Source organism: Cricetulus griseus (genome assembly GCF_003668045.3).
Source record: "Cricetulus griseus strain 17A/GY chromosome 1 unlocalized genomic scaffold, alternate assembly CriGri-PICRH-1.0 chr1_1, whole genome shotgun sequence".
NCBI classification, from domain to species: domain Eukaryota; kingdom Metazoa; phylum Chordata; class Mammalia; order Rodentia; family Cricetidae; genus Cricetulus; species Cricetulus griseus.
The window spans coordinates 26,505,896-26,529,138 of record NW_023276807.1 but is presented as its reverse complement, the minus strand read 5'-3'; the positions used below and the strand labels follow the sequence as shown (position 1 = coordinate 26,529,138).

At 43.0% G+C, this 23,243-nt stretch overlaps 1 protein-coding gene across 2 annotated transcripts in view; it reads left to right on the top strand.

Annotated features, from left to right (window-relative positions):
• The first annotated feature begins 6,367 nt into the window (after positions 1-6,367).
• Positions 6,368-23,243, top strand: part of Tfap2d (transcription factor AP-2 delta) — a 52,193-nt gene continuing 35,317 nt past the window's right edge. The window contains exons 1-5 of one of the 2 annotated variants that reach the window (XM_027392769.2): positions 6,368-6,406; positions 7,491-7,988; positions 11,359-11,419; positions 21,405-21,570; positions 21,741-21,859. In XM_027392769.2, coding sequence (XP_027248570.1) covers positions 6,368-6,406; positions 7,491-7,988; positions 11,359-11,419; positions 21,405-21,570; positions 21,741-21,859 — 883 coding nt within the window. Of the gene's footprint in view, positions 6,407-7,439; positions 7,989-11,358; positions 11,420-21,404; positions 21,571-21,740; positions 21,860-23,243 lie in introns of those variants that run through there. The other variant, XM_035453491.1, reaches the window with a different exon arrangement.

The following is a 23,243-nucleotide window of genomic DNA, read 5'->3' as shown; positions in this document are numbered from 1 at the left end:
AAATAATTTTAGCTCTCACTTTTGGGGGCTTGCCTAGCTGAAGAGGGGGAGTGGGGTGGAAGGTGGAGGCATTGTTTCGTTAGCAATCTCTCATAGTTTTGTACGTACCTATGTTTGTTGTGAGGACAAAACAATATAATACTTGTAAAATGCTGGCAACTGGTCTTGCCACGTTATAAGCTCTCAATAAAATTTGGCAGTTCTGTCAGTTTTTGTTATTCTTCCGTCTAGACAAAGGTGATAAAAATTACTGCAACTTCTCTACTTGGGCGGCGAAGAGGCTTGTCCTTAGGATCAAATGAGCCAATACATTTTTGTCTTTTCAGGCTAGCATAAAACTTTTTAAAGCGTGCTTGGTAAACGGAGGTGATATAGTCAACCACAAGGCTGTCAAACGGACTTCCAAAACCTCTTAAAAGAATGGAGCAGAGTGCAACCTCTTTTGGAACGCAGGCATTTCTTGGCTCAAAGGAGTAAATTTCTCATGGAAAAAAACAAGGCATTGAGCGGAAAGAAGTGGTTTCCTGCCTAAATGAGGGCAGCCAGCCGGGAGGCCTGCGGGGCATCGCGCCCTAGGGGACCGCGCCCTGCTGCCTGCGGGTGCGCGCTCAGGACTAGATGGGCAAGCCAGACAGCTCCAGACAGGCACTCAGAGGGATGCCGAGAGCGCCCGCCCCGACTGAGCTCTAGTGCTGGCTAGGCAGCTGTTCCCGAAGAGCCAGAAGTCACTCAGAAAAGGGCCTCGGTTCCAACTTTCACTGTTATCAAAGAGAAGACTTCAGAGGAAAGAGTCCTCCTATTTAATTTCCGACTAATGCGTTCGCAAGGCTTTTTAATTGCTTGCAAATGCATTTTCTCTGTACGATTATGGAATCCGTGTTGCCTGTCGGCTGTAAGGCTGAGGCAGAATACAGATCCATGTTAGGCTTTTGACAAACAGCTCACAGGGCGGGGGTAGAGTCGGGAAGGAGGGAGAAAAGAAAAAGAGAAGGAAGGGGAAATTTTTAAAAATCAGTGACAGCCCTTAAACAGAAATGACTCGAGAGTCTGACAGAAATGTCAATTTCCCCTACATATTCTAAAGTCATCTGTTCAAATATGGCCTGCCTTTTCTCCTTTGCAACTGGGAAACATTTTTATGTAAAGTGGCCACTGGATTGTTGAAGGTGACATGGTGAGATACAGGGAGAGGAAAGAGGAGCTAGGGCCTTCTGAAAAGAGACCCAGAAAGAGAAGCGTGCAACTCCCTACAAAGGAGGGGTACAGGGTGTAGGGACCTGAAGAGATAGAGGTTGATGTAAACGTATCAAGAGATGGGGGTACGCCAAAATGAGTGGAGATGAGGGGTTCATGCAAATCAATCAAGAGATGGGGGGTCTATGTAAATGACTTACGAGATTGAGGACCTTTTAAATGAGTCATTTTAAAATGCTTTCAAAACTGACTGGAGAACTTCCTTCTCTACCTTTCCAGTGAAGGAAAAGTGAATCTGCCAAGGATTTCAGACACTGGGTGGGAAGTCCAACATGATTCTCTGTTCACCTCCCCCCCCCCCAAGGAATGCTCTGCTCACTAGCCCCCTGAAGCAGTGATGCTGGAAGAAGGAAATTAGAAGGAAGGCCCCATTAGAAGCCCATGGACCAAAAGAGGTTCCAGGTCATTAGAACCCAGAGTGACTGAAAGGGCCTGGAGAGGAAGAGAGTACTGACAGGAACCTCTTATAGAGCCAGAGCTCTGGTTAGAAACCTATTGATCAAGAGTTCCTCACAGGCCTGGTAATCCTAGAACAGATAGAGAGGTCCCTGTGAGCAGACACAGAAAGAGCAAGCCCAAGGAAGAAAACTAAGTCTGTCAGATGCTCTATTCTCTAAAAGTATCCTTTGTATATTCCTCTCAAATATATTCCTCTGTGAAGGGCAAGAGGAGAAGCCACAGAGTTCAGACAAATACTTCTTGTTAGTAGCTGTGTAACTGGCATCTCTACTCTACTGCTTCGTGTGATAAGTAGTGTCTTCCCTTTGGGGTTTTCAGTGTTCTACTGTTGCCCTGAACAAAAACAATTTAGAAGGGGGGGCACTTCATGACAATGGAAAATGTCTCTTATTTGCAAGTTCATGCTTGGGTTGTGGGGCTGCATGCACCAGTGGAGCAGAACACACTGAATGCCAGTCTTAGAAAATGATGTACACAGATACTTGCTTAAGGCATAACATGAATGGATCAATCTTCCCTCTACTTTCCCCTAAAAAAATGAAGGAAGAGAGAAAGGAAAAACAGAAAGAGGGAGGGAGAACAGGCAAATGGAGAAAGAAGGGGATGGAAGGTGAAAGGAAGACACATTTGTTAACTCATCTAAGTGGGAGGAGTGATAGAAATTACCCAACTAGAAGCTAATGCTGTATCTCAATACTAGACAATATACCTAGCATAAAGCTTGACTTTGATTTTGAGAAACATACACACAATAAATTATATTAAATAATTGCAATCATTGCACTACTTTACTTAATGTGACACAAGCAAATTGGTAAGAGGAAGCTCCAAGCAGAAAAAAAAAAAAAAAAGGAGGAGAAGGTGGAGGAGGGAGAAATAGTTGTTGAAGTCAGGGCTACAGGCTGAGATGGCTGTCAGCTAATTGTTTGCTAATCACAAACTGACAAATGACACAGATCCTTTCAGTGAACATGCTTGAGAATGGACCCAGATTAAAGCAAACTGCATAGTAGTCACCTAGAAACTCCGGAAAGCGAGCTTCAACTTCCAGCTTGGAATCCTAACCCAGGCAATAAGGATATGAAAAAGGTATTCTTAGACGATTCCTAGAATGATTTTGTAGGGCAATTCATTCTGTGATGTAGAACAGGGAACCAGAAGGAGGAAAAAAAGCATACCTATTAACAGAGACCTCTCCTGCCATGGAGGGGCCAGGTAGCAAGGTGGCCTTGTGATCATGTGGGCTATTTTGAGTAGGCACACACTGGCCTGGCCTCTGACTGAGACTGAGATGCACAGCACCAGTTTTTCCCTTAGAAGGGGCCCCAGGCAGCCTGTCACCGTGAATCCAACATGCTGTGGCCAGTTAATTCAATTACAACACCCCCTGGAGAATGTGTAGCCAATCATTCTCCAAGAAAGGAGCAAAACAGAAAAAGAGGAATTAACTTTGCTGAAAAGCCCAGTCTTTGGGTCAAGCAAGATGTCACTTATTAATTGCTCAAGACTATTAATTGGATGAAGAGGGACAGGAGGGGGGATGTCTAACAGAAACAAATCCAGAGGCTGCACCTCACACACAGAAGGCATCAAACACACCTGCCTCAATGAATTTATTTATAAAAAGGGGCACACTGAGCAACCCCAGAGCAGATGGGAAGGAATACTGACCAACTCGTACATATGGCACAGATGATTTCCCCAACTAGCCTTTCAAAGCAAAACACCTTTTTGTATTTAAAAGTTGATATAGGTGGGAGGGAGCAGTTGACCAGCTGAAGTTTCCCTTTGTCTAAGATGCTGATGCAAGAAGTGGGACATGGAGGAAAGATGAACATATTCCAATGTAGCCTGTCAAAGTAGACCTTGCAACAAAATGGTGTAGACTTATCCTTTGTCTTTCATCTTCCTTAAGTATAGTTAAGTACTTCTCTCTATGTTCTTTAGTTGCCTCCAAGCCCACGAGCGTTCAGCAACTAACATAGAGAAACCATTCCTACCCTTTATCTGGATGCCTAAAAGTCACTCAAGAAAGTGGAATTGGGATTGGGGAAGCAACGGAGAGGACAACTGCCAGCAATCAGTAATCTTGTGAAGTACTCAGAAGAGGCAGCTAGAAGGCTCTCTATGGTAGATTCTAAGCTTCATCACCAAGAGCATCACAAGACTCCTTTCTAAGGACAGGGCTGTTTATGAGGCTGGAGGTAGGAATAACTGTGGGGCTCCAAGTGGCTCCACTGAAGGCTGAGTAGGCAGCCATGCTCTCTGATCCTCCTGGTTGCCCTAGAAGAGAAAATTGTGCATCCTCTCCTTGGACCTTAGCTAAAAGTGAAGGTCCCTTCACTTTAACTGAATACATTCCTGACAGTTGGGAGGTGTGAAGAAAGATGGGTTTTGCTTGTCTGACAGATTCTTTCCTTTCCTATTTGAGTGCAGACTACTCATGAAGCTTATGTTTCAGACCAGAAAACATGTCTTACCATGTGATTCACAAGGTAGCTACCAGGTCCTCTAAATTCTTCTGATGGGGATGGGGTTCTCAGGCACAAGATTTCTGAGATAAGATCATGGAATCAGTCCTCAGATCCCATGAACTACCCTCGTGTGATCATATTATTTAGATATACTTTGGGTAAGTTATGAGAGCTTGGCTCAGACTTAGCAAACAAAAACTCTAGTGCAAGCATTTGGGGGCACAGCCTCTAAGTACCAACAGTGCTCCTCTTTCCTCTCCTACTTAAAAAATTATGTTCTATATTCTTCCTTTTCATGTTCATTGACCTCACTTGAAGAGCCTTCTGATGTCATTAGACCACAATGATGTCATTGTGGAGTGGGGAGTTCACCTTGACAAGAAGAACAAATATTGGCTGCTGATCCTGTGTGGAAGTAAGGCATCTTCAATCTCTATTTCCAACAATGCATTTCAATTCTTGTCATGTGCCTTTGTCCATTTGTATAGAGCCAAAAACTCTGAGTGACAGCCCCAGTAACCCTGCAAGAGCATATCCTAATAAGCCTTCCCAAACCCCCCAACCAAAAACAGAAAACCACATGTCTACTTGCCTGCGGCTTGTTATTAAGACACCTTCTCAGATTAAACACTTAAAAGCTAACCAAATGAAATAGCAATTAAGACCGAATTACCCTGTCTATCTCTGAGATGAACCAGTAGGGCCAGCCAGTTTTTGTTTTTTGTTTTTTTTTTTTTGTTTGTTTTTTCCTTTCTTTCTTTTTGCATAGGCAAGTTTGCTGATAAAGCCTAGCAAAGCCTACATATTTTGAGTTTATAGCCATCACAAACACACACACACACACACACACACACACACACACACACACACACACACTTCAAAACACTAGATAACTCAGTGGAACAACCTAAATTTTGAATGAAGTAAAACTCCAAAAGCTGTTTGAAAGTTGAGAAATCTACCAAGAAAAGGAAATAGGTGTGTGTGTGTGTGTGTGTGTGTGTGTGTGTGTGTGTGTGTTTGTTTGTGTGTGTGTGTGTGTGTGTGTGTGTGTGTGTTCTCTCCTTCCAGCAATCATTTTGTAAAAGGTGACTTCTAAGTATTTGGGGGTTATTTGGTGGTAATGGTGTCCAAGTGTCTGATTCCACGATCAAATGGTCCACACTCCATGCCTTCAAAAAAGAAAACAAAAACAAATAGCACTGTTTGTAAGAGGAAGAAGGAAAACACAAAGAGAAGGAAAATAAGCTGGATTTGCAAGTGAAAGGCATTTACTTAAGTGTGCAATCTCCTCACCCATCTTTTTTCTCTTGAATTTTTCCAGTTGTCCCCACTTCATTGCGACAGAAACTTAGGAGTGTCCATCACGGCTATTTATCTTAAAAACTGCTGAAAAAAATGTTAGCCACCACCTGGTGTTGCCTTTCAAAAAAGGGAGAAAAAGCCCAAATTCAATGTAAACATGAGAAAAACAGTATTGGTTTTACTTGGAAGAAGGCACACACCCCAACTGGGCAAGACTGAGTCTAGTATCTGTAGGAAAAATCAGTTTTCAGCACCCAGGGAGTGGAACCAATAGGAGCAAATGCTCAGTCATGTAAAAGAAAGGTTTAATTAATATATATTTCTGTCGGCAACATGCACATATTGGGGGTAGATTTCCATCTTCACAATAAAAATGTGTAAATGCTCTCAGCAGAGATGAGTCCCCACCTCAGTCTGTATAGAAAAGCACGATAAAGGTTGCGGAAAATGGATAAAAATGTTGAAAGAAGCTCCAGTTCCTTATTAGGCGAAGATACAATATTTATTCCTTGTCTCATGGGATAATCTCCTCTGCCTATTGTCCTCCCCATTCTCAGTGCTGATGCTTAATTTTCAAAACTTCTATATTACCAAGGGACCTACGACATCAGCCAAAGAAATTCTCAGCAAGTACAAAATCTGTTCCAGGGAGCTGCTTTTGTGCAGAGGGAAAATTTTGTTCCTACAGGTTTTTAAGTGGGTACGAGGCAAGGAGCTATCCGATCCGGGCAAAACCATTACAATTTAGATCTGTATCTACAGAGCATTTTTTTCCTTTAAAAAAATTGGAAAATACAAGAAGTTTTGGATTTTTTTTTTCCTGATTCTTTTTTTGGAGGGGGAAATTGCATCGTAAGCTTTTGGAGAAACCCAACATGTCAACTACCTTTCCCGGACTAGTCCACGATGCGGAGGTATTATTACTTTTTTTTTGTGAGCGCGCGCGCGTGTGTGTGAGTGTGTGTGAGTGTGTGGCGGCGGTGGTGGCGGCGGTGGTGGCAGCTTCCCCTGCCTCTAATCTATATTGGACCGTTACGTTTAATTATAATCTGGCTTTCGGGAGAAGTTAAGGAAGGGAAGGGGAGAAAGTTCGTTATGACATCTGTCGCCAGGGAGGGCAACTCTCCACGTTAAGCACCATTTGCGGTAATGAAGGAGAAACATAATCCTAACAATAAGTGGGGGATGAGGAGAAAGCTAGAGACACAAAAAGGATTCTCCAAAAGCAAAGAAAAGGGACTGATGGGGGGGCGGTAGGTGGACATGGGGGATGGGAAAGAACGTACCCCTTTTGTAATGGGCTTATTCAAGAAATGGGATACAGACGACTACAGAAGTGAGCAAGTTGAACAGTTCGCGCAGACTGGGGTTTTTAATATACATATATATGACACATATACAATTATGTATGTGGACGATGATTTTTTGGAGCAGCCCAGGCTGAACATCTCTGGGTGGCCAGGCGGTGTTTTGGTGCAAGGGTTTGCTGGAGCAGTGCATCCTAGCGGTCTCTGTCTGTGGACTCTCCCGCTCCCTGCCTCACCCAGTAACCTGCAAACCTAACTCGGATGGATGCCTAGTTCCAGGCCCAAGTTGGGAAGGGAAGGGCGAGTGTGTGTGTGTGTGTGTGTGTGTGTGTGTGTGTGTGTGTCTGTCTGTCTGTCTGTCTGTCTGTCTGTCTGTCTGTCTATCCGGCTGACTGTGTGTGACTGTGTGTGTGCCTATGTGGCATCACCCCCACCTATATAGGGTGGGGGATTCCCCCACCCCGCTCTCTCCACTGTGAAGATGAGGCCGCCCACCCCCAGTTCAACTGTTCTGGAAGTCTGCTTGGCGAAGGCTCTCACTGAGCCCCGGCTGCTCTCCTGAGCCCAGCGTGCTTGCTCTTCCTCCTAGGAGAGCCCGGGAAAACTCCCGACTCTGGGAGAGTGGCGCCTAGGTTGCAAAATGACAAACCTCAAGTTTTTCTGCTCTCCCCTTTCCCCCTCTTCCTTCCAGATACGTCACGACGGATCAAACAGCTACCGTTTGATGCAGCTTGGCTGTCTGGAGTCCGTAGCCAATTCCACGGTTGCCTATTCCTCCTCCTCTCCTTTAACTTACTCCACCACCGGCACCGAGTTTGCGTCCCCCTACTTCTCCACTAACCACCAGTACACCCCGCTCCACCACCAGTCGTTCCATTACGAGTTCCAGCACAGCCACCCGGCGGTCACTCCCGACGCCTACTCTCTGAACTCGCTCCACCACTCACAACAGTACTACCAGCAGATTCACCACGGGGAGCCCACCGACTTTATTAACCTGCACAATGCGCGGGCGCTCAAGTCCTCCTGCCTGGATGAGCAGAGGCGGGAGCTGGGCTGCCTCGATGCCTACCGCCGCCACGACCTGTCCCTCATGAGCCATGGCTCTCAGTATGGAATGCACCCAGATCAAAGACTCCTGCCAGGGCCCAGCCTGGGGCTGGCCGCCGCGGGAGCCGACGACTTGCAGGTAAATAAGCATGCAGCGGATTTGTCTGCGCCCTCCCCTCGCCCTCCCCCTCCCGCTCTCCGTTAGTGAGTGCTCTGGCTGGAACTCTCTCTCTCTCTCTCTCTCTCTCTCTCTCTCTCTCTCTCTCTCTCTCTCTCTCTCTCTCTCTCTCTCTCTCTCTCTCTCTCTCTCACACACACACACACACACACACACACACACATTCACGACTTAGGGAAAGTCATCAAATTACAGGAGGACTGTGCCCACTCGGTTCCTCTCATTGGATCAATAGCTGCAGCCCCTACCTGGGGCCAGTCTTCAAAAATCTTTTATGAATCTACATTTCTGACCCTGAGAGGGTAAGAGTGTGAGGCCAGTGGAGCTGGGTTTGAATCTAGCGGTCTCAGAGCAAGACCCTAAAAACTGACGACCCCTTAATTGTACCCTCAATTTCCACCATTCACAGGGTCTACTGTCATATTTCCATCGTTGGCCTAGACAGAACCTATAGGGGAATCTCGTGATGCGTGGAGGGAGAGAGGTTGTTTTCAAGAAATTGTTGGAACCCAAGCGTGAGCAAAAGTTTCCCAAACGTTATATTTCTGTGCCAAGTAAGGAACCACAAATGAAAACCTCAAAACTCGGCCCCAATAAAATAATCTGCACAATGCACTTCACCAGAGTATAGCTGTATTTTCCTCTGCCTGAGCATACCCAAGCTGGTAGACCAGCAGGATGCTATATGTCTATTCTTTCTCTTAAGGTCATTCCATATTAGGTAAGATGCAACTCGTTATACTGTTAGAACTGAGGAAATAAAGGAAGCAAGACAAATAGAGGAAAAAGCAGGGAAGGAAAAAAAAGAAGAGATTGGATGGCAGGGGGAGAAAGGGAAAGAGAATAGAAATGAATTCAGACACTGCAAAGACCACCACTTAATCAAGTCTCCCACTTTCTTAACACGTTTTCCACATTCGGGCCAACAATAGAATTCTTAATTAAGTGATGCCATTGTCTTAGACACATTTCAAATCAATAAACCCACAAAGGTCTAGAGTAGGAACGCAAAATAGTCAAACTTGAACTTTCTTTTAGTGGGAAGCATCACCTTCCTTTTTCAGTCTGCACAAAGCTTGCCATCTCCACACTCTCCTGAAGACTGGGAAGATATTCCAGGAGCACAACTTGGAGACAGAAGAGATCTCTTGTTGCGCACGGAATATCTTTCCCCCTCCTCTACCCCTGAGCAAGAGATTAATTTTAAATTAAAGTGAAAACCCTTACAGTTCCAACAAAGAGCCATAACCATATGATTCATGCACAAGAAAAAAGATTTCAGTCCTTAAAGCTTGACTTGCTGCACTTATATTCACAAAATAATTTTATACGCTTAGGGCATTTTTGTACATTTTTCACAAGGATCCCCTTATGTCTCAGAAAGGGAAAAAATCGGCCATTCAATGCTTAGCTCAACTAAAACCTATTTACTCCTTTTAATAGCCACGTCTGCTGCTGATTTTTTTGTATCTGTACAAATTTTTTTTCTGTGCTAGGCACAAAGCTGGGCATTTTTCAAAAGGGAGGATTAGAACATTTGCAAGCACTGGACAAAGACAGAATCCTGTGCAAAAGGACACCGTAGTTTATCCAATTTTCGACTTAGTGCCATTCAACTGGTCATTTATGCAATGTCATCTGACCAAACAGCATGTATTACTTATGGGGGGGTAGAGTTTGTTAAGTGAGGAGACCAAGATCATTTTTCTGCTGAGAAAATAAACATCTTAACAGTGCGCTAGGGAGTGAGAGAGGAAATCGGTCCACTTCCTTGGAGAACTTAGGTGTTCTTTACCTTTAATAATTCAAATATCTTAAAATCCTTATTGCAGCCTATCTCTTATGTATTTATTCTTCATTTTCTTTTTGTTACTTGTATTGAAATAATATTAGTCACAGCAAGGAAGGAAACGCTTTAAGATACTAGATGACAGAGTATGGTGTGCGATGTATGCATGCGTATATGGTCATAAGGACTTCTATATGCGTATGCAAGTGCATGTATTATAATATTATGAAGATCAGGATGAGTTCATAAATCTATAAAGTTATTCTGCTTTTCTGGTGTCCTTAGTAGAATGAAAAAGAAAGAACCATAGCTACATTTAAGACAAGAACGAAGAGGGAGTGTGTGGGGAAAACCCAGTCTCTCTCCTTTTATTTCTTCCTTTTAAAAACATTCATCAGCATATGCCTCATTTCAAATGCAACAAATGTAAATATACTTTTCCCTGCACAGAATTTTAAGTGAAAGTCCAATGGTTTAGAGGGCGGTCTAAGTCTGCCTAACAGATGCAAACGGTCTTGTGGCTTCAGTTCCATCTTTGAGTCCCCTAAAAAGATTTGCTATGGCCAACAAAGGAAACTGTCACACCTTTTCCCATCACCGCTTTAATTTATGCTCAGTCTCCAAGTTTTTTTTTCCATATTGATTTGATAATCACTTTAAGGCAGAACATTTAAAATAAGAAAGAGCTGGTGAGGAGGTTGAAAGGGGGGGTCTTACAGGCCTGCCTCAATATGGTGAAAATGGGGAAGCAAAAGGGAGCCAGGGCTGTAAAGGTTGTTTTGTAAAGTGGGTTTTTATTATGCACCGACTCTCTCCGCATTTACTTAACTCTTCACGGGCTGTTGGGTAGGTTAACACCCTTCAAGGCCTCTTTCATGTCCAATACCTCGTTTGTTTGTAAAGGAAAATGAGCTTTTAACACGTTTTGATTCTAAAGGGGGGAAAAGACAGACACAAAGAGAAATTTTTATTTTTCATAATAAAAAATCAGCAAATCCTCTCTAGTTTTCCAGTTCAAATGATCACTCAGCACCTTGGGAGTTTGGAGATCTCCAGAGAGTGAGCCTGAAGGAGTTTCCTCCATGAGACCCATTTTGGATAGCATAATTCCATGTTCCTGCTTTGGGGGGAAATAGATCCCTTAGAAGATATTTTGATTCCTCCATGTGAAATATTTCCTCTGAACCTCCAAAGAAACTTACAATCCTAGCCCCTGAAAGTGGTAAACATGAGCTGCCTGTGTATATGCTGTGTCCCTTCTCAGGACCCAAAGGATTTCTCATTCTTTTAGGTCCAAATGAAAGTCTCTTAGGACCTCTGAAGTGTATTATTGGGGAGTGATGTAAAATGCATACCTCAAGATGAATCCAAGTTTTAGATTGTAGTTTCCCTTAAAATATTCTCCTTAAAATGTTGTTGGCTGAATGATGCCTTCCATGGTCTCCTGAGACAGAGGTCAGAGATAGGCTAGTCTGAAGTATTTCACCCACACGGTCATGGCTATCATATTTGAATGCTTCTGTTTCCTTTTCTTTTATAAAGGGTTCTGTGGAAGCCCAGTGTGGGATTGTTCTCAACGGCCAAGGGGGAGTCATAAGAAGAGGTGAGTAGGACTAACTTGACCTCGGTTCCTTTGTTTTGAAGATCTGGGGTGACTTAGAAGTATCAGGTTCTTTGTCTGCTGATTAAGAAAAAACAAAACAAAACAAAAAAGCATAATTACTTTAGTCAGTTATGCCAGTTCCATGCAGCCATATATATATATTTAAAAAGCTTCCTTTCTTCCAATGACACTTCAGTGCCCAGTGAGCCGCAAGACTTATGCTAGGAGCTATCTCCACACAAAATGACTACAGAATCAAAGTTAGGGATAAAATTACTGGGATCAAAAACAAAAGTTTTCACACTTCTTTCCCTTCACCAATACCACATCCTGGAGCAAGATTTCTGGTTTCTTTTAGACCTAATGTGCCAGCCACAGCCTGAATGTTTGGGGTGATGGTGTGAGCTATGGGCCTTGAGGGATTCTGTGAAAGGCTGCATCACTGGGGCTTTCCAGAAGGCTAATGAGTCACCAATATTGTAGCTGCCTTATTTTTTTGAAGCGTCCGGAAGATTTCTTTCTTTACAGAAGGGTGGGAGTGTTAAGTGTAGTGGATAAAGCTTTCTTGTTCCCATCTGTTGAGGAAAACATCTGAATCCAGAGTTACCCATGGCATTGGAAAGGGGGGTGAGGTGATAGAAGAGGGCTGTTGCATTCAGCCAAGGCACTGAAGGGGGGTTGTATCTCAGATGTTCCATTTTGACAAAAGGTTTTGAACTATGACATTCACAGGGCCTCAAGGCAGTGCAGATTTTGCTGGCTTGCCTGCTTAACTGTACCCTGAGCCTCTGAAGTTTATTTCCCTAGCATGCTCAGTAACCCGAGGAGCACATGAGGCAAGAGAGACCAGCTGTTATCCTAACTTCATACGAATTAATAAGATGTGGTCTATTCACCAAGACTAATTCCTGCTTCAGGGCCACAGTTGTCTCTAGTAACCAAGCCACTAAACTTCTGATGGTACCAAAGCTGTCCCTTAGTCCCTCTCCACTTCTCCCAATGTTAGTTGAATGATTTGTTTTTTGGGAGGGAGTAGGGTACTCTTTAAAAGCAATGGAATATTTTGTGTTTATGTGCAGATCTCATGACCCAGTATCCCCTACAAACTCCAGAAGAGAAAACAAAGGGTGCTTATCTTTGTGAACTTAGGTGTTCCAAAAAGTGTGTGCTTGGAATTTATGTCGAATTTAAAAGAACCACTGGAATCCTTTGCTGAACACTTTGAAGATTTCAAATTTACTTTTTAGAATATGGCTATCACTCCTTATAGATATTAAAAAGGAACAATATTAAGCTTTCCAGCCAGGCCTGTATTCAGCCATATTGGAATAACATAAAACAGAGACAAGTTTCTGAATAATAAATTTAGATGTTCATAACTGTTGGACCAGTAAAATATACACAGTGACAGGAAGACTCAGTAAGTTACTGATTAGGGTCTGTTGGAAAGGAAAAACACTAAAGATGAGGCCAAGCGCTCAGGGCGCACAGATACCGTGGTGCTGAAGGACAGCGCCACTAATTAGGGAAGGAAGCCGGCTGCTAGGCGAACGAAGCTTTCCACAGCGCTCATACTTTGGCTTGTATTTGCTCAAGTACCTCCCCCAAAGCTTGACTATCACATCCAAATGGTTGTAGCATAATTGTCAGGCTGAATTCCAGGCTGAGCGCTGGAACTGTAGATGCCGTGGAATCAATAAAGTTTCCAATGAGAGTTAGTAACACCTCCCCTTCTTCTGGACATCCAAAAGGGCTGAGCTTTGAGGTGTCTAAAAGACGGAAGGAAATGCGCCCTTACCTTACCACAACTACAGAAGTGAAGCTCCTTGGGTGATGTTTGTTGTTTTTGTACAATTCAGTACCTATTTGTTTCACCTTGTGATATCCTTCTCTTAGTCTGCTATTTTAAACCAAGCATTTATTGTGTAGGAGAAAAGTGCGATTCCCAAGGGAAAGAACCTGGAACTTCGGAGTTAGGCAACAACAAAATCTGTAGTCCCCACCTGTGAGTTATTCAGATCCCAGCATCTGACCACATTTTCCCATACCCACGTTTTACAAAACAATCTCGGTTCTGGAGGTGTGTGTGCGTGTGTGTGTGTGTGTGTGTGTGTGTGTGTGTGTGTGTGTGTGCATGCGCGCGTGCTCACGCGCTTGCGTGTGTTGGCTGACTGGATGACTCTGTAGTTGTATCAGTATCCATAATTTCCAAGTGGATAGCAAGGAGTTTCCTTTTTGTCAACACTGGCAAGACCCCTTACATCAAAATGCCTGGGAAACTCCTTCTCTTCATTTGGTGCAGTGAACACACCAAAGAGCTCCTAATATCGATAACTCAGGTCATCAAAAATAGAACATCTAACCCTTAAATTCTTTCCCATCCCTCCTAGAGTGGCAAAGCCTATGCTTCACAAGCAGATCTCCCTTAAAGTAAGAGTCTTTATGCTCCCCGTTTTCTCACAAATCTCTGTTGCCCTCAAGCCAGCAGAATCTTCACTGAGGCTTTGCGAAAGTCATAGTTCTTGAGTATATATACATTCCTGATAATAACCACCATTTACAATACTAGAAAAAAAATGCTTAGCTTCGCAAGACACTCCCTCTCAAGGTCTGCCTTGAGGAAAGATACCTGTCTCTTTGTGGTACCCAAGGTGGGTAGAAAGAAGCTGGCCTGGCTTGCAGAGGGTGGAGGGATGAGGAGTCACCATTCACTAAGTCTGTAGTAAAGAACAAAATGGCATTTCTCAGACTCACTTTGTTAAGTGTCAATTACATTTTTTCCCTTGTAAACGAAGGTCTGATAGCCAAAAGATAATGTGGACAGACCAGGGAGGTAGCAGAGAGGTAATTACCACCTAGATAAAATATTTGCGGCTGCCACGGAGGCCCAGCTCCCTGCGCGCTCACTCCCGGTTAATGGTGTGCGCGATTTCGCCCGCAGCTCCGCCGCTCCGACCATCAGAACCAATAATCTTTACTTTACCCTGCACTCGCGTATCGATAGCTTCTTTCGCCCCGGGCGTTGGCTTTGATATGTTAATATTTCTGAGTAACAAATTCTGCAGAGATCATATTAATGTTGTTCGTACAGAGTGGAGCTTTGCCTTCGTTGAATATTCAGACAGTGGGTTTCAAAAGGCATCTCTTGAAGGAACCGGGCTTCTATTTACAGGAGTCGCCTATGGTTTTAATCACTTAAAAAAAAAAAAAAAAAAAAAAAAAAAAAAAAAAAAAGGAAGAAAGTAAGGAAAGCCCACTAGTTTTTTGTTGTTGTTTTTTCCTGGTGACTCTTCTGAGGCATCCTCGTGGCCCCTCCCTTTTGTCAGACACCCAGACCCTTTTATTTCTCTTTGAGTGTTTAATAATAAAATGTTGATGAGGACCATGGCAGTGACGAAGTTAATCATGAATGGTCTCAGAATGGAATCACGATATGGGGTTCACTTGGATAAAGGGGCTCTGGCCTTCACACACGCTTGAAGATGAGAGGGCTTCCTGTGTGTAGGTGGAGAGTGACTCGTTGGCCCTGATCTCTTTTGTGAAATCGGGATGGCAAACTAAAAGAAAAAAAGGTGGGGGGGGGGTGAAAAAAGTGTAGAGGTGCAGCGCCCTTGTTTCGCTTTGTGATCATCTTGCCTTGCAGCCCCAGGCTAATTTCCGAAGCTTAAATACCACTGTAGCCTCTGGGCCACGCAGAGAGGGAAGGAACCTACCGGCCACTTGCAGGCAGGAGCGCTTTCCCGATTGCCCTTGGCTACACAAAATACAAACTACTTTGAATCAAAACATTTGGGGGGAATTAATATGATTTGAACTCCGCACGTTTTAAGGGAGTGGGAGTGTTTCAGATCGCTGAGGTGACTGGCTCGCCAAGGCTGAGGCGTTTACCGCCATGTAAACATTGTCCGATCTGATTTAATTCTTCAAAATAAGTCTTTTCGAAAAGCAAATGCAGCCTCAGCTTCAGCCGCCCGGCCTACCAGTAATGGATAGGACAGAACTGACACTTAGTTTTCTGTCGCCCTCACAGTGACTGGCCTGCTCCTCCTCAGGAGGAAACGCGCCTTTCTTTGTTTTGTTTTGTTTTGTTTTGTTTTGTTTTTTTCAGGACCCTCCTGGGTCTTGGTTGGACCGTGGAATCTCAGAGTTGTAACTGTTGGCAGCTTCTCGAAGGGGCAAAACAGAAGATGAATAGGTAGTTTAATCTCACTTCCTTTGTTAGCATCCCCTCAGAGAGCTGCTACCTTGAATCTCTTGTAGTTAAGAGGGCTCAAACTCATCTCTTTGGTTCTTCAACCTTTGTGAATGAAAATAGAGGAGGTGACACACTGGAAACTTCACCCTGTCTCTTAACGCTAAAATGAGTATACTCATGACTTGAAATTCTACCTCTTTCCCCTAACCTCCGGAACGCATACACCAAAGCATCTAGAAGCATGGTTTGTTGAACAGTTATTTTTTTTTTTTTTTTTTTTTTCTGCTCTGGAAAATCACCAGGGTCCAAAGTACGTTAAGCTTTGGGAACTCGGAATTAATCCCTGAGCACACACCAGGACACACTACAAGGAAGCAGCTATCTATCCCTTACCCAGTTCCTTTTCTTTTGTTCTTCTGGGACGCAGTGCCAGCGGGAGGAACCAGCAGCTACCTGATGTAGTAACACCTGTATTAGCGCACCCGTCCATCCGAACAGCACAATTCGCTGCTGACATAGCATCAAAGACCTGCGTGATGGCAACTAAGTCCCCACCTCTTTGCTGTTTGATTACAATTAATATGTGCTGCCATAGGAGACGGGGGGGGGGAATCCCAGGGGCCTGGGGGGTTACAGAGTCGATAAGGGAGAAAGGCTAGAGAGAGGAAGCCCAGAAAAATCCTACCCCACCTGTCAGACAAGAGCACCTCCCGGAAATGAAGCCGCAAAACAAACAGGGACAGGAAACTCTTGTAACCGTTTACACATTTTTAATGTGTGTGTGGGGGGGGGGGAGCGATCACTGGAGATAAAGAAGGGGAAGAAAAAAATCCCCACCGTTTGTATTTCTTTCATTTGAATTGTAAACATCTGTTTGGCTGTAAGGCGTACAGAACATTTATTTCGCTCCTAAGATTTGGTCTAATTATGTCAACACCAACGTTCAGGGGAGTGGGGCGGTGCTGAGGTGCTGCGGCTTTGCAGGCTGTGCGCTGAGGCCTAGCGATCCAAGCTGAAGCAGGCTAGGAAGTATTGATCACACCTGCAGAGGCACCAGGGGACCTCTTGGCACAACTGGGTGGGTTCTTAGGCGTGGGTGTGGCACAGAGACTCAACACGTTGCTCAGATGGCTGCTCCTTGGAGACAACCATTCCTGTTTGCTCTGCTCTAGGCGCGGCTAGAGTGAGAAGAGACTTTCAGCGTTTGGCTTCCCGTTAGGTTGCAGTGCAAACAATGGGTAAATGAGTATCCAGCTGCGGGATGTGGTAGCTGCTCAGCACAGAGTTAATATCGGGTACCATTACTCAGGCTGCTGAATATGCATCTGTCCACCTCCTGTAATGCCTCATCAATTATAGGCGGAAGTGGAATAGGTTTGAACACCTTCAGTTTTCAAGTAGACCGGTTAAGAAAGAATTGTTCTCCAAACTAGTATGCCATGTTCCTACTTGTCACCAGTGCTTTTCCCAGCAACCCACCATCTGCAGGTAGAAGGACACTTCCCCAAGGCTAATAAAGAGAAGTGCAGCTCCAGCCTCTTCAGGCTATTCAGGGTAGATAAGGGCATGAAGGATGGTCAAAACATATGTTATTCTGCACCAGGTAGAGTGATAACTACAGAATTTGTCTGACCTCTTCCTGTTGCTTTGGCAGAATTGTGCCTTTTATTTATTTTTTTTTTAAAGACATGTCCTAAACAAGTAATCTTGACTAGATAATTCTTAACTTACGTAGCTACCCATTAGAACTTACAGATTCACAAGAAATAGGAGGTCTCTCCAAATTGACAAGCACTGACATCTGTAGAAATATGAAGGGGAGAACTCTGGAGAGGTTCTGCATAACCTATTTGAATGGCACCCTCAACTGGAATGCTGAAAAGAAAATGAGTATCACCCAACATCTGTAAGAGCTAAGGGGTCTCAAGGGCACCATGTGGACCTTGAGTGGGGAGCACAGAATGACTACTGTAAATACCTTGGTGAGGTCCAGTTCTGATTGTCCTGAATTCTCATCATCTCTGTCTATAGTCTCCATTCCCTTAGCTGGGTTCTACCACGTCACTACCTTCATTACAAAGGCAAAACCCTGGCTATCATGTCTTTGTTTTATTCTCTGCCCTCCTGAAAAGAAGCCCACTGGGAAGAAAGATATCAGGTTCCCCAAGTTGATGTAAACTCTACAAGTTGCCCAATCTTTAGCCAGAATAAGAGAGTTCCCCAAGGCTGCAACGATGCCACGTATCAAAGCAACAGAAATTCCCTTTAAAGATTCCGTGACATAAAAAATAAAAGAGTCTAGAGTTGATGGATAATCCTGAATACAAAATAAATCCTTGAGGCAATTTGTGTGTGCATAAAGCATATTCTTAATATGCAGCCTGTGTAACTTACCTAAGACATGCCTACTTTAGCAAAAACCAGAAGCCCAACCTAGATGAAGGAGAAAAACACCCAGGGCCTCCAGAGTTCACAAATGGATAGGTAGCCTACACAGAAGATACCCAGGGAACAGTCTACTTTCAACTAAGTCAAAGGTGATGGATTTTGAATGCAAGAAAACTAGACTTAATTCCTTTTACCAAGATTGTGACCATTATTTTCTCTATAAATTGGGTTACTAAGGACAGGAAAAGTCTAAAATTATGTGTTTCCATTATCCTAGCAGACAGAGGAAAGGAAAAAAAACCCTACAGCTCCTGTAAATGCTCAGACACTTAAGATTAATTCTTTTTCTTCAGTAAATTACTGATTGGTGTACAGGAGAGATGATAAATGTTAAGATATATGTCTGCTTCTGGTTCATAGTAACTGCAGAAGTAGAGTGGATGGATATTGTGTATACACATTTATTTTTATTATTTTTTCATATATTCCTTCATACTGACCTAAATCCTCAAGCAATCAGTGTCATGACTCTGACAGTCTGACCATAAAATCTAGATTCACTGAAATTACCTTGACTTTCAGTTCATTTCAACTTTCAAGGAGTCACTTTCCTTTATTTTTAAGTGCACTCTGTATCTATAAGTACACAGTGTAAGAATTAATGAGAGTGAATGAGTGGATAGCCACAGCCCCAAGAATCTCTGAAATTTCCCTAGCATTGTTGCTATTACTATTACTTTTTAAATTCCGAAGAAATTCAAAGTGGGGAAGAATTAGTAAATTCCTTGGCTTCCCCCTGCTGAAGAAGATAGTTTACAGTTTTTACACATTTGCTCCAAGAAAAGGATTTTAGTTTAACTGTTGACAGACTTTCTGACCTCTCAGACTTTAAAACCTAGGTCTCATTTCCAGATAATGGCATGAGAAATTTCTTTTGGAATTCACACTAGATTTTGCCATGATGTCTTGACATCTATCCTTCCTTCCTTTTGTAGTGTCAAAACATTTGCCCTGGCTCAGAATTGTTAAGGAAGAAAGACCCTGATCACTAGCAATTTCATAGCTAACTTGGGTTGGAGATAACTTACTGGAGCATAGGCAACTTCTCAGTGGCTACACTACTGAAGAAATGATACCATGTCCCCCAGGAAACATTAGTTGCCCCTTCCTTTCCTTTGCTCCAGTAAATAACTCCACACCAATGTTTATGTAAGCAACCACACACACACACACACACACACACACACACACACACACACACACACAGAGAGAGAGAGAGAGAGAGAGAGAGAGAGAGAGAGGAAGAGAACATAAAACAGGAGGAGGACTTGCTGGGAGGAGGGTTTCAGAGATTCAGAGAATAAGAGAAGGTGATAATGGCAAAATGAGTAAAATTTATTATGAACATGCATGAAACTGTTAAAGAAAAAATATTTACTGGGTGATGGTAGTCCAGGCTTTCATCCAGCACTTGAGAGACAGAGGCAGGCAGCCAACCTGGTCTACAGACTTAGTCCCAGGACAGTTAGAGCTACACAGGGAACAAATAATCAATCAATCAATCAATCAATCAATCAATCAATCAATAATGTTTAAAGAGAAATATAAAACAGCTAGAAAGAATTGCAGGCATCATAGAGTTGGAAATATTTTAATATTCTCACTTCCAGGTGGGGATTCTTTTACATAGTTTTATGTCCTCCCTGGTTCTTTAGGTGACATGCCTAGAGAATACCCCTGAGTCTAAAGATCAGAGGTTCCTTGCAGTAACTGGCCATCTGTATCTCTTAGTAAAAGATGCTAGGGGCTACTTGGAGGCAAGGTCTAGATTCTAGTCCAGTACTTTTCAAACTTTAATGGGTGTGGACAGCATCTGGCTTCCTTCAAAACATAGATTCTGAATGAGGACCTCACAGGATCTCAGATCTCACACTCCTGACAAGCTTCTTCCCAGAAAGCCAAAGCAAATCACCTTCTTAGTAGACGAATTTGGGACAACAGTCTTCTGTGTTTTTCTTTTTCGAATCACTTATTCCTCTCTTCCTTTCTATTGTAATGCCCCTTTCTGGAAAAGTAACTTAAACTCACCTACAACTAAACAAGAAAATACATGCTCAGAAAAAAAAAAAACAGCTGTGAAGGAATAAAGAGGTGGCTCAGCTGTTAAAAGCACTTACTGCTCTTGCAGAGGACCTGGTTTCAGTTCTCAGGCAGCTCACAACTACCTGTGACTCCAGTTCCAGGGCATCTGGCATCTGACACCATAGTCTGGACACACACACACACACACACACACACACACAGAGAGAGAGAGAGAGAGAGAGAGAGAGAGAGAGAGAGAGAGACAGACAGACAGAAAGAGGGAGGGAGACAGACTTTGTACAAAATATTTTTAAAAGAAAATATTTTTAAAAGAGTTTTGATTTGGAATTTGACAATGAAATTGGAAAACTACTCTCAGAGGTCTGGAAGCATATGATGGCAGCCTTACATGCCAAGGTCATATGTCTATCATCTTAGCAGGGTAGACTGGCTAGGGATTTTTTCAGTAAGTTAGCAATAGGGCATCAAGAAACTAAAACCAGTAATACCCTTGAGTTTCCAAGGGAGCTAGTGGGAGCTGCCTGAGGTTAGAGAATGGAGTATGCTGCTTCTACAGTGGTCTGAGGCTCTGTAGAACTTGAAGATAGAAATTCCTGTTCCAGGAACTCCATCACGGTAAAATTGTTGGTTACCATTGTCTGCACCATACCAGTAATGATGAAGCAACTATCATAATGATAATAGTAGTCATATTTAATGCAGGTAACTCACTAGCATTGGGTCTCACACTGTGTTTGCCTACGTGTGCTGACAATGCAAATTGAAGCATGGTGTACAGATTTAACTGTATTGTCCCCTGCATAGATTGGAAATTTCTGGCAATGGCCAGGTGATTTTTAGCTTGGTGTCTTTAGCTTGTGGACGGATGAGGGGAGAAAGAAGGTAATTTGCAAACATTTTGGGGGAAAAAGCTTGCATCAAAAGTTTCAATCTATTCTATGTGTGTGCAAAATCACATGTAACAGAACAAATAGCTACTACTTTTCTGAGGTTAACTCTCGGATTCAGGGGCATTAATGTACTGACGTGTTTCTTGATGTAATAATGTCAAAATTAGCACTGTAGAGGTAAGCTACGTTGTAGAAGATGTTAATTTTGTTTTGAATTACAATGCTATACACAGATTTATTTTCTGTGTGATGTGCAAAATCCTAATTAGTTCTTGGAAGAATATCTTTTGAGTGTCCTGACGTGTTATAAATGGTGGATAGAGACAGCTATTACCATGTATCTCTTGATTCCAATTATCCCAAAGCTCTATTCTTTCACTATTACTAAAGCACGTTTTTCCTTCCCAAGGTGGCACCTGTGTGGTCAATCCCACAGACTTGTTTTGTTCAGTTCCTGGTCGTTTGTCCCTTCTCAGTTCAACTTCTAAATACAAGGTGACCATTGCTGAGGTAAAGAGGCGTCTCTCACCACCTGAGTGCCTCAATGCTTCACTCCTGGGAGGCATTCTGAGGAGGTAAGATGACACTGTCTTCTGCCATTATGTCTCTGGTAACTGAACCAATACCACTCTTGAGCCCCTTGTCTTTTTATTCTCCATCTACTGTGGTATTATCCCCATGAGATCAAGTTAGCTCATAATTTCTTCCAACTAACCAATCTTAATTTTCATTTGATTCTGGACAGAGCAAAATCCAAGAATGGTGGTCGCTGTCTAAGAGAGAAACTGGATAGGCTTGGCTTAAACCTGCCAGCTGGAAGACGGAAAGCAGCCAATGTTACCCTTCTCACTTCCTTAGTTGAAGGTATGACTTTCATATTCTTGAAGAAAAAAATGAAACACTGGTCTCAGTGGTACTCCAAGCCTTGGTTCATTTTACTACTTTACTGCAGTTCTGCTAAAGATGATAGTTAATGATAATTGAACTTACTGATTAATTTTGACAATGATTAACTTTGCCTTAATATAGCTAATGTGTGGGATATCAATTGACTTACTAAGCTTGGCAATCATAGGGAAGATGGGAGAAGGCAATGCAAATATGTGATACTTCTCTAAGTATTCCCCAGATAACGGTAGCAAGGCCATGGTCTTCTCATTTCTTTATTAGCTTAGAGTTTGAATAACTCTAGTTTAATCCATTGTTACACAGTTCAAGATCCATAGGATAAACAACTTGGTGAGGTTGATAATGTTGCTGAGCCTGAAAGCACATTGCATTAAATGTTATGGACATTTTGACATGGCCTCACTGTGTAGCTTTAACTGTCCTATACCTTACAGAGATCTGTCTGCCTCTGCCTCTGCCTCTGCCTCTGCCTCTCCAGTGCTGGAATTAAAGGCACAGGGCCACCATACCCAGAAGCTTGTAGATATTCTTAAAGCACATTGAAGATCACACTTAAGTGAAGGGTAAACTGAGTCAGAGAGAGTTTGAGGTTTAGAAGATCTACAGAGTGAGGTAGAAAGGTACTGCCAAGAGTTACTTTTTCTCTCATGTTTTTCCCTTGATTCTACTGAAAGGCCTGGCCCACACATTTTCACACAACCCTTTGCTAAAGAGCAGCTCCACTGAGTAACAGGATTGGGGTTTTTTTGAATGCCAGAGGAATTGGAGTTATAGACAGTTGTGAGTCACCACTGTGGGTGTTAAGGTGGGGGTTAAAAATCCACCTCTGTGGGTTTGGGGGGGGTCTAAAAATCCAGACTACTGTTTTAAATAAAAGTGGTGGATGGCTTTCTTTCCTTGCCAAGTATTTTGAGAACACACCCATGAGACTTTTGCTGTATCAGTTAGCTTGTGTATATGATGCTGGGGGAGTGGGGAGTGAAAAGCATTAAGTTATCACACTGACCTTTCCCATATTATAAATGTGAAGCATGCATTTGTGTAACATTAAGAATTTCTATGGTCAGGGCTGGAGAGATGGCTCAGAGGTTAAGAGTACTGGCTGCTCTTCCAGAGGTCCTGAGTTCAATTTCCAGCAACCACATAGTGGCTCACAACCATCTGTAATGAGATCTAAATATTTCAATTTAATCAAAGTTACTCGTAGATTCTGAACTCTGAAGTCATCCAAATTCCGGACGTTTGGAATTCTGACTTAAAAGTTTGGTATCCCGGATTATCTTGAGTTTAGAATTGCATGTTGGAGATATTCAACTAGTAATTTTGTGAAAGTATTTTA